The following is a 12091-nucleotide window of genomic DNA, read 5'->3' as shown; positions in this document are numbered from 1 at the left end:
GCTGCAGCAGCCAGGAATGCAGAACTTGGCTTTTTGACACCTTTTCTTTCTTGGAGATTGCCTGAGAGGGTGAGGTTTGGAGAGAGAGATGTGACTTATCAGGCCTTGCAGGAGTTAGAGGAAAGTTCCATTTGAACACACACACACACACACACACACACACACACACACACAGAGAGAGAGAGAGAGAGAGAGAGAGAGAGAGAGAATAGTAAACACTAGCGGATAATAATGACTCTGAGAATACTGTGACAGACAGAGGATGTAAGGATGCAATGTGGAGAGAATGGAGATAAGCAATTCTAGGAAGTAGCCTGGAATTCAGGGGCTCAGGCTGATTCTTGTGGGCCTTCTAGTTGGGATAGAAGGTACAGAGGAGTGTTTGTGAGGTGGCAATGAAGATCCCTCTGTGGCTAGAATGGTACCAGCGCAACCATAGAATGAAGTCATTGGATAGTTCGTGAAGTGGGCACACAGAAGTCCAAAACACACACCCTGGACACCTGAGAAATGTCAGATTGCAGACATATTAATGCCAGTGGTGGAAGAGCCTCTTATTTAGGGTCAAAGAATAAAGTACAAGACTATGGTTTATAAGAGTGATGAACTGAACACTTTTTCATGTATAAAAAGAGGCTTTAAAGACTTTTTTATGGAGGTGTAATGGAATTTAGTTGCTGTCTGGTGACATGAGAAGGGAAGGGCTGTGCTTGAGGTGTTCGGTGGAAGGTGGGAGCGTGACATGGTGAGCCAGCTGTGTTCTGATGATTTTCACTAGGAGCCCAAGTTCAGTAAATGTGCTCGCATGATGTCTGTATGCGATAAAAGAAACAGAAACCATTGAAATCCTGGTTTTTAACACTGAATAGAAAGACGATAAGTATATTTTATTTTTACTGTTATTAGTGATTAATTTGATAACTTAAAAATTGGCTTCTAAGCCAGACAGTGGTGGTACACACCTTTAATCCCAACACTTTGGAGGCAGAGGAAGGTTGATCTCTGAGTTTGAGGTCAGCCTGGCCTATAGAATAAGTTCCAGGACAGCAAGGGCCACACAGAGAAACATGGTCTTGAAAAAAAATAAATTTATGCAAAAGCATTGTTTTCTTTAAAAAAAATAGATTTATTTTTTACTTAAGCAAGGAGTCCAGGAGAGGGCAGCAGATCCATGGAGTTGAAATTGCAGGTGGTTGTCAGTCACCCTGTGGGTGTGCTGGGGACCAGTCTCTGGTCAGATTTCTGTAATGGCAGCCACTACTCTTAGAGGCTGTGACATCTCGGCAGGCTCTAAGGACAGATATTTTAAATGATCTATTTCTAAGATTTCTTCAAAGTTCATGGTATCCTAACCTGGATGATTCAAGTCTGTGAGGAGCCCTGCCCTTTTGAAAAGTCAGTGGAGCTTCTTCATCCACGGAACCATTTTTATCTTTCCGTTGCAACTCTGATCAAGATCAACAGTGAAGCTTGTCACTGGGTTGTTCCATAGCTGGTGCCTTTGGTGCTGTGCCAACAATCCCATCACCCTGTGGTGTGCCATCTAGATTTTCTCCTATATTATCTGAGGAGTGTTTCAAAGTTTGCACTTCACATTCTGGTCTGTGATCTGTTATGGATGGGTGTTTGTGCAGAAAGCTGTGCCTGCTACAATGCTGTACTAAAGAAGCGCAGACAAGCTGCCCCTAGGAAGAGAGCTTAATTGAGAGAGGTACAGTCAAGACTCTAGACAGCCATGGGGGCCCTGAAGAGAAAGAGCTCCTTCAGCTCCACAGATGGAGCACGGTTTCCGACAGGGATTTTAGGAGGCCTAGCCTGTGTGTAAGACTGTTCACAGTAAGGTAGGCCTGTGCGGCAGAGCGGGGACAGGCCTGGTTCACAGGTGCAAGGGGCGTGAACAGGAGGTCTCCTGACAGGTGCGCTCTCACGGAAGCTGTCTGCAGCCAGCTTGGGGGAGCAGGGGAAGAGCAGGAGCGAGAGAGAGTTTGTGGGCTGGTTCTTTTGCACAGTGATCTGCAGTCTGCCCAGCACTAACTGCTGACAGCTCTCCGTGCTGCATCGTCTACCTTCCTTTCGTTGGGGGTGACTCCCCATCTGTTTATGCAGGGCTGTCTCTGACCTCTGTCCTGATACAATGATCTCTTCATACAAGTTTTTCAGCAATGTCACACATGTCAGTTATATCTCCTGACAGTCTTGTGCTTGGATGAAGTCCCTTCTGACATTGTTCTGCTTTTTTTTTAATTTTTGTTTTTATTGAGCTATATAATTTTCTCTGCTCCCGTCCCCTTCTCTCCCCTCCCCTTCTACTTTCTCCCATGATCCCCACGCTCCCAATTTACTCAGGAGATACTATCTTTTTCTACTTCCTATTTAGATCCATGTTTATTTCTCTTTGGGTCCTCTTTGTTGTCTAGGTTCTCTGGGATTGCGAATTGTGAGCTGGTTTTTCTTTATGTCTAAAAGTCACTTATGAGAGAGTACATATGATATTTGTCTTTCTGGGTCTGGGTGACTTCGCTCAATATGATGTTTTCTAGATCCATCCATTTGCCTGCAAATTTCAAGATGTCATCTTTTTTTTCCCTCTGAGTAGTACTCCATTGCATAAGTGTACCACATTTTCCTTATCCATTCTTCAGTCAAGGGGCATTTAAGTTGTTTCCAGGTTCTGGCTATGACAAACAATGCTGCTATGAACATAGTTGAGCACATGTCCTTGTGGGTATGATTGAGCATCCTTTGGGTATATACCCAAAAGTGGTATTGCTGGATCTTGAGGTAGGTTGTTTCCTAATTTTCTAAGAAATTGCCATACTGACATCCAAAGGGGCTAGACCAGTTTGCACTCCCACCAGCAATGCAGAAGTGTTCCCTTTACCCCACATTCTCTCCAGCATAAGTTGATATCAGTGTTTTTGATCTTGGCCATTCTGACTGGTGTAAGATGGAATCTCAGAGTTGTTTTGATTTTCATTTCTCTGATGAACTGAGCATTTCTTTAAGTGTCTTTTACCCATTTTAGACTTATTTGTTGAGAGTTCTCTGTTTAGGTCTGTACCCCATTTTTTAAATTGGATTATTTGTTCTTTTGATGACCAGTTTCTTTTGTATGGAAAAGCAAAAAAACCCCAGGATAGCTAAAACATTGTTCTGCTTTAATTATGTGAGATATTTTGGTTTCTTTCCAATCCTGTGAAACTTTGTCATCAGTTTGTTGGTGTCTGCCAGATAATTTTCTGGAGTTTCAATTGGGATTTTATTGATTCTGCAAGACAAGTTTGGAACAACTGTCATCTTGGCATTCCCACCCATCGCCATGGGCTCCCTTCCCCAACTGTGCATTGGGATGGCTTTCTTGGGAGCCTTCCATCTCTTCTTGTTCCGTAAGCAGTTTTCGGGTTCATCGTTTAACTAATTATTACCCTGGTGTCCTGATAGCAACAGTAGCTTGCTGTTGTATTCAGCCCCCATGTCTGCAGAATGCAGAAATGGAGAAAATTTGTTTCTACGTGGATCTTCCGTCCTGAGACCGAGACATTCACGCGGCAGGGCAGGCTCTTTTCTATTCTGGCCTTGGGGCCTTCTCTGTGTAAAGGTTCATTTCATTAGTGAGAAAATGCTGTTCTGTTCCACTTTTCACAGACGTACAGCTTTTATCTCTATTGCATGTCATATTCTGTTAGCTAAGGCATCCTGTGGAATTTTGGGAATGAATAATGGGAAGGGACACCTTGTCTGGTGCCTGATGTTACTGTGAGCGTTCCATTTCCTTAGCATGAAGTGCGGTGTTAACTGTCAGGTACTCTTTGTCAAACAGAACAAGTCACACTCTATGCCTTCTTCCTGGTTTTCCGCAATCTTGAGTTGTGCCAAATGCTTCATCAATAGCCTCTGACAGGAGCATATGCTTTGTAGCGTTTCAGCCTATTAGTGTGAGATATCACATTATTGATTTTCAAATGCTGAACCTCTGGCCAGAGTAAGAGAAAGGTACAATTGTTTTTTTAAGATTTTTGTATGTGTATGTCTGTGTGCCTACTTGAGTTTATGTGAACCTTGTGTATACAGGTCCATGAGCCAAGACATGCCTGGTTCTCTCAGGCCAGCCTTCTTTCTTAAAAGCAAAGGTTTTAAAAGCAAACTACCAACAGTTTAGTGAAGCCCTGCTAGTAGTGGTGTATGATTACTTTTATGTATTGTCCCGTCTGTTGGCTAATATTTTTATTGAGGATTTGGCACCTGTATTCAAGAGAGTTTGTTAATTTCAGCCTTTGTTCGTCTTTGACATTGCGCAAGGCTGGCCTAGTAAAATACATGGCAGTTTTCCATCTGCTTTGGTGCTTTGAAAGAGTTTGAAGAGAACGGACACACTTCCTTCCTGAAGGATTTATGAAATCTGCCATGAATCAAACACATCTTCATGACTGGGTTAGGGGGATTCTTATCAGGTTTAGGTGTTTCCAACGGCCTTCAGCTTCACCAGTTGGGGGCAGTCTGTTTTTCAGGGAACCTATTTGTTTATATCAGCTGTAAACCACGGGCACAGCTGTTTATAATGTCCATTTTTATTTCTCATGTCTCTGGATCTCTAGCGGAGCACGAATATGCATCTTTTAGGGGCTGAAGAGATGCTGCACCGGTGAAGAACACTCTCCTTTCTTGCAGAGGATCCTGGTTGGTTCCCAGCATGCAACTCCAGTCCCAGGGAATCCAGCCCCTTTTCTGATCTCCAACGGGAGTTGAATGCACTCATACATACACGCACACAAACACAAGCAGGCGCACATACATATATGTTTTGAATAAATCTTACAAAATAATAATTTGTTTTTTTTTTCTCCATCTGGCCAGAACTTGACTAGTTCTGCAGACTTGAGGTCTCTTTCATAAAGACATTGATCGTCGTCTTGGGGGCTCCAGCTTTCCAAGCTAGTCCCCCAAACTGCCCCAGCTCTTACTATGATCTCTGTGGGCTAGGCTGTCATATTTGAATTCAGAAAGGGGCACAGACATTTAGTCCATTGTGCGGGCACAGGACACCATCTTAGTTTCCTGCCGTCATAAAGCCTACATGCTATGGATTTAAAAACAAGTAGTTCTTTTTCACACATCTAGAAGTCTACAGGCAAGGGACTCTTTCAGCTCCCGAGAAAACCAGGCTTGCCTTGGCCCTTAATATTAGTCCAAGCTCCGCTTCCCCATTTCCAGCTCTGTCTCCCACCAGGTTTCTGTCTCCATCCAAATGCCTCTCTTGTTAAGGCCTCTGGACACCTTGAAGTAATGCCCCACACTACTTTGAGGCCGCTTCCTCTAAACTAGCATGGTCTCCAATGACGGTCTTCCCAAATGAAGTACTTGAGGTTAGCGTTTCAAAATGTCATTCTGAGGGGGCACGAGAACAAACTCCAAACAGGGATGAAGCATTCTGGGGCTAGCCTTTCCATTTTCAGTAGATCTGTAATTATCTAAATATGAGAAATTACCAAAAAGTTTAACTGCGTAGAAAGAAGTAGCGTTTCATCATTACAATTCCATTACATGACTTTTATTAAGCTTTCAATATTAATGTGACAAGGAATTATTACTAAGTAAAACCTTGTACAAACACAGTTGTTGAGATGAAATTGTTACACAGCACAAGGCAATAAAATGTTTATTGGTCCATATGTCATCTGGCATGAACTAAAAAGAATCTCATTTAGAGGAAATGATGTATGTGGGTCCCAACTCTAATACATCAAGAACAAAATTTAGGGCAAATTGGAAATTAAATGGCTTTCCAGTTTCAATAAATAGAGAGGCAGTGTGCCCAAGGCCTCCATGGGATCTGCCAAGCGTTGAGTTGCACACTTGGCTTGAGGAGGCCCTGTTGATGTTGCGCGTATAAAATGTACCATCATCACTCTCCTAATTATAAAAAGCAACCACGATGTGATGAATTTATTTTCTGAAAGAAATTTCAAGATTTGCCTTGCAGTTTATTTTGTACAAATAAACATATCTGTTGGTCCTAGGGGTTCGGCTCGCTAGTGGAGTTCTGACTTTCTAGGTAGAATGGCCTGGGCTGGGTGCCCATACTGCCAAGAAAAGGTATTTTACCCTGGAGCTAGTGATGGTTAATTTTAAAGGTCATAGTCTGGAATGACCTGAGCTGGGAGTCTCAGTGAAGGATTGTGTGGGGGTTAGGTTGCCCCACCGGTTGTCTACGTGAATTTTTCTTCACTGGGCAATAGAGATGGGAAGATTCGCCCTGACTGTCGGTGGCACTATCCTAGAGGCTGGTCCCTGCCGTGAACCAAAAAGAGGTGGATCTGAGCACATGCCCGCCTTGTTGCCTTCTGACTGGATGTCATGTGACTGGTAGCTTCATCCTGAAGCCTATTGTCTAATTCTCTATGAAAGATTCAAATCTTTGTATCTCAACCTAGTAGACAGAGAGCCGTGAACTTACGAAAAGCAAACATCCTAAACATGGTCTTAGTTTCTTTCCCTGTTGCCGTGTGTGATAAAGTGTCCTAAACAAAAGCGACCTAAGGGGGGGGGGGGAAGGGTTTGTTCCAATTCACAGCTCTGCGTAGACCACCATGGTTTATCCTCAGTCCTTCAGCATCTGAGAACCAGAATCCATCCCTACTAATCACTTTAACTAGGAACACTGAATACAACAACTATTAGCTACTGTGAGGAAATAAGCTACTAGCTCTGAACTAGAGAACGCTGGCAAGGACAGAAATGGATGCAAGGAACAGATCCTCCTTCTGGGGTAGAAGGACGGAGGCTCAAGTATTGGCGTTGAAAGAATGAGGGCTGCTGCTCCACACTCGGGTCACACAATGCAGTGAGGACCATTTCTGTGGCCAGTTTCCAAGGATCAAAGGAAATCTTTCCCTCTGTCTGCAGACACACCGGAGCACAGGTGCGCAGAGATGCCTTGAGGGTTTAGTTCTCTGAAGCCCCGGGATCTAGAACAGTGTGTTTTAAGAAGTCAACGCTTGACAACTACAGAGTGCTTCTTGCTAGAAAACAGGTTTCTTGCAAAATCAAAAGCAAGCAGGAACTGTCAACACAGCCACTGGGTCAACACAATATGAGGACGGTACCCAGGTGCATTCCTGTAGAAGACAAAGTCTATAGACGTGGGGATGATCAGGCCAAGCTCGACTTGCTCCCTGAGACCCCACATGCAGACTTCCTTGTGGCTTCCAGAAGACAGTCACTTCAAGTACCAGTGCAGGAGCTCTGATATTGCAAGACGCAGTGGGGCATTTTGCAACCTGGACTCTCCACAAATTATTTAATGTATTTGTCTAAAAAAAAAAAAAGTGTTGTGGTTTCCTCCATCATCCCTCAGTAATGTTCTTTATTTCTGTTTGTTTTCTTGCAGGCTGGAGCCAACGTCCTTCTGCAAGATGTGAATGGGAACATCCCGTTAGATTATGCCGTCGAGGGGACCGAATCTAGTGCTATCCTGCTGGCCTACCTGGATGAAAACGGTAACACAAAGCTTCCTTTAAACAACTCCGCCGAGAGAAATGCGTTGGGAGAACTGTAAATGTGCATTATTCTTAGAAAAATCCTCGCATTGTTTCAGACTTGCTGTCTCCCTTGAGGATGTAACATAAGGCGTTTTTCTGCCTTCGTTTATTGTTTGCCACTTTTGCAAACCGGCAGGCACCTGGAGGGGGACAGTGGAGGAAGCACCAAGCAGATGCCTGGGGGTCCATAATCGGTGGGATGGGTTTGTAATTATGAACTCTCCTCCCTGGGGATAAGAAGGGAAGTGAACCATGCAATTGAATTCTGAGCTAATGAGAGCAAGGTCACCTTGAGTGTATCCTCCAGGGCCAGGTGATCCCTGCAGGAACTGTAAGCCAGCTCAGTGAAGACAGGGCAGTGTGTGTACATCCCAGAATTCACAGTGGCACTTAGAAGCAAAAACACTATGAGACGAAAGCCCAGGATCAAAGAGAGGGCTGGCTGGAGGACATGGGGCTGAGTCCCTGGCTATCACTCACAAGGGCATTAATGGCACAGCCCCAGCAGGAACCAGTGAGTCAGCTCAGCGAGGGGTGAGCGGGAGCCACTGCGGCATCTGGTGAGAAGGAAGGGCAAATCCTGCCCCTCCTCTTCCTGGAAGATTAACTATAAATGACAAGCTGGGCATTCTAGCTCCTTTGAGGATTTGCTGACCAGAGACAATGTTCTGGAATGCAGGGTGCCTCTGGAAGCCAAGGATGCTCCGTTCTCTTCTTTGGAGAAGCACTTACCTCATTGCCGCCACGTTTTGCCTCCTCCAGCTCATTTGTCTCAAGAGGTTTATTTTGAGGATGCATAGAATAATAATTAGTGCTTAGCAACCCTGATTTTTAAATGGGAACTAGTCTCGTTAATTTAGAAAGCAAGGTAGGCGTGATTGCCCCCCAGCTGAAGGCCACCAAGGCAAGGCTTGGGGGGAAGGCAAGGAGCATCTTGAACTGCCCACTCAGAATCTGTGGAGCACAGTATTCAGTAACCCTCCCTCCAGACCCTCAAGAGTCCCATGCAGAGGGAGTGCCCTGCTGGCTTCAGGTCCCATGGGCTGATTCTCTAGAGAAAAGTTTATCCGTTGTTCCAGGAGCAAAACTTGGAGTAGTTTAGATTTCCTAGTAGGCAGTTCAGAACGCAGACCTTCAACGTGCTTCCCAGGCAAGACGGAGTTCTGAGTTTGTATGAAAAATGTGGCGGAGCCTGAGGTTAGGAACTTTGTCCTGCTGAAAAGTGGCCCGGGACTCTGCTTATGGTGACATGCGCTTGTCACCGACATAATTGTGACTAGATTAACTCAGCGAACTGGCCTGCGCTGGTCCACCTGATTTGGGGACCTCCACACCCATCAACGTGTACATGTTCTGTGTGCAGCATTTTGTGTGTGCACGGCACCACAAGAGGGTGGTTTAATGACTCTCCTAACAATGGCTGCACAAAAGAGCAATAGCAACATCAATGGGCGTGTCAACACGTGCGGGAAATCGTCACAGGATTCTACCTGCGAACTGCAGGCAATTAATGACTCCTGGGAAGATAGTTAGCTAGCCTAGGGAGGAGCTCCGTTGTTGGCTATCCAGCACAGAGTGGCCTGGAAACCACAGACACACAAACAGCAAAAGCATACTCAACAGGTTGTGTGTGTGTGTGTGTGTGTGTTTTCACATGTAGTCATACATGTACACACACACATATGTAACAATAATAATATGATATAGGCTATTGCGAATGGGAGGGATTTAAATGAGAGTAGCTGGAAGAAGGAGGGGGAGGAAAGGAGTTTATAAATTTCAATATGTACCCCCCTAATAAAAGGTGCTTTAAAAAAGTAAACCATGGGCGCTGATGAGATGGTTCAACGATCAAGCGCATGTGCTGCTCTTACAGAGGGCCTGAATTGGGTTCCCAGCACGCATGTTAACCCACAACCATTGCTAAATGTAGTCCCAGGGCCTCTGATGCCCTGTTCTGGCCTGTATGACCACTGCATACATGTGGTGCACATACACACATGCAGGCAAATGCAAATCATACTACACCCATTTTAAAACATGAGTTTTTAAGCCTAGCAATGATGGCACACGCCTTTATTCTTAGTACTCGGGAGGCAGAGGCAGGTGGATCTTTGTGAGTTAGAGGCCAGCCTGATCTACAGAGCGAATTCCAGGACAGGCTCCCATGGCTACAGAAAAATCCTGTCTTGAAAAACTAAAAAGGAAAAAAAATAAATAAATGAAATTTTAAAAATATAAAGCATAGGCTAGGATGTAGCTCAGTTAGGAACATGTGGGTTCGGGGCCCAGCACTAGATAAGCGAAGTGTGGCAGAGTACACCTGCCATCTCTGACTTGCCGGTGGTGGCAGGAGTCCTGGGGTATGTACCTTGGGGCACAAGAAACCCTTTGTCTAAAATAAAATAAATTAGCAAATGAAACAAATAAGAAAATACAAAAAAAATAAGTCAAAAGAAGCTCTTAAAGCTGAAGGACTGAGCTGTCTCTCTCAGCCAGGGATTCCTTCCTAGAAGTTATCTTTACCCCCCACACACACCCTGGGTCCCTCCTGAGGCCACCAAACAAACCTCATCATCTCCATCCGCAAATGTGCTAACATCATTAATAGGCGTCCACCCCACCAAGGCATTTCGTTTCATAGAAAAGCTTGGTTTTACAAAATCAATGTTTCCCATTGTGTGTAAAAAAACAAAACCAAAGCAAAAGCAAAAGCAGCTCTCTTCATGTGGGAGGTAGATGAAAATATTGGAAAGGAGAAACCAGAACTAGTCCCTGGCTCTGCTTGGGAGAAAAGCTGTCACGGCTCTGGCTGTCACGACCAGTTTGTAAAACACAGGTTTGCTGGAACGAACTCGATTTCATATCTCTCCAGCTTTTAATTCTGTTTTCCACCTGTCAGTGCTGCGGCTGCTGTGGCCTGGCCCTTTCTGCGGGCCCCGCCCCCACCCTCCTGCACAGCTGCTGCTGCCCCTGTCCATCAGAATCCCTCCTGCTTATCGGTGTCACCTCCCCGGCCCCTGGTAAACACTGTCTAGCTCCATTTATTCCTGGCCCGCTCATTGGTGCATGGTGAGAGTTATCTGCTGTGACAAGATGGACCGATGCCATCAGAAATTTCTAATTGGCCAGGGTGACATTTTGGCCATCACTTGCCTCTTGTCAGGGCGCTATTCTTCGCAGGTTTGCACCCCTGGGGTGCTCCGGTCTCTGCAAAATCGTGTTTCAAATCCGATCCTTATCACGCTGTCACATCAGGGCGCAGGGGGCAGAGGGAGCAGGAGACATGGTGAACAAGTTGATTACACAGAAAGTCTCTGCTGCAAGTTCTAATTGTGCCGTCACCAGCGACTTACGCTGTAAACCTGGCCACAGCAATTAACCTCGGCTCAGTGCCTTCGGTTCCAGGGCTGCGAAATGAGACCAGCGCTGGGGCTGATTGAGCGTCTGATGAATACCTCATCTCCGCACAAGGCAAAACAGCTGGGCTTGCAAGGAAAGCAATCAATTCTAAAATGAGCCTCTGAGGGAAGGAGGAGCCCAGGGGAGAGAGAGCTCAGGGTGACCAGGACAGAAAATAGGCATGAAAAATGTCTGCATGTGTGTGTGTGTGTGTGTGCGCGCATATCTATTTAGCTACCCATTTATTTAGCTACCCATATCTCTATCCATACTTGCAAGTATGTATGTATCAATCCATCTACCCATTCACCTTCTTATCTAAACATTCTTTCATTCAGTCACCTGTATATACATGTATGTATGTGTATACATCTGCATAGGTGGCTCTATCAACTGTCTATCCATTTATCTATCTACCTATCATCTATTTATCTATCTATCCATTTACCTATCTATATATTATCACCTATCATCATCCTCATTATCATCCTCTGTCTATCATTTTTCAGCATACGTCACCTACTCTCCCCCCTCCCCTCAGGAACTAGTTGTTTGTCTGCTCTGTCCCTCAGTCATCCGATGCTCAACTTCCTAACCACTGAGAATGTCCCTATCCCCCTTATAGTAGTTGCCCCTGGTTTCCTGAACTTTCTTTCCAGATGCATATCTCTGTTCTTTGAACTCATCTTTCTGTGACCTTGCATGATGTGGGCACACTGGCAAAGTCTCCCCTCAAGTGGCCTTTCCACAGTTTCCTCCCTCCCGTTGAAGCTCCCTCCTGTGGCACCTTGGGAAGCCACACTCATATTCTCGGCTTCCCACATGTTAACTGTGTCTGGGTTTTGTCCTTGAGAAGCGTCCTTCTGGAACAGGGCACCATGGGTGCTGGATGAGCTCACCCTTTGCTTGCTTTGCCTGCTCCCAAAATCACTGCTGTGGCCCAAGTGCCCTCTGATACCTTCAATCCTGCATATTGGTTTCGTATACCTCTTGAGTTGGAGATCAGAGGGTTTGAAATAACCTGTGCCACGTGAAAGACATTCCTCTTGCTCGGTGGCCCTTATCTACCCTTACAACGAGGGTATGAGCATCTGCATGTCACTTTACCCTTGAAGTCCTTGTTGATCTTCCATCAAGTCTTATGGCACCTG

The 12091-nt window shown here is 45.2% G+C and overlaps 1 protein-coding gene across 2 annotated transcripts in view; it reads left to right on the top strand.

The window, feature by feature from the left end:
- Positions 1 to 12091, top strand: part of Myo16 (myosin XVI) — a 473090-nt gene that overhangs the window by 187075 nt on the left and 273924 nt on the right. For both annotated transcript variants that reach the window (XM_087900756.1, XM_087900755.1), the window contains exon 5: positions 7388 to 7496. In XM_087900756.1, the coding sequence (XP_087756882.1) occupies positions 7388 to 7496 (109 nt within the window). The remainder of the gene's footprint in view (positions 1 to 7387; positions 7497 to 12091) is intronic.

Source organism: Myodes glareolus, chromosome 23 (assembly GCF_982192425.1).
Source record: "Myodes glareolus chromosome 23, mMyoGla1.1, whole genome shotgun sequence".
In the NCBI taxonomy this organism is placed as follows: domain Eukaryota; kingdom Metazoa; phylum Chordata; class Mammalia; order Rodentia; family Cricetidae; genus Myodes; species Myodes glareolus.
This window is presented reverse-complemented; position numbering and strand designations above follow the sequence as displayed.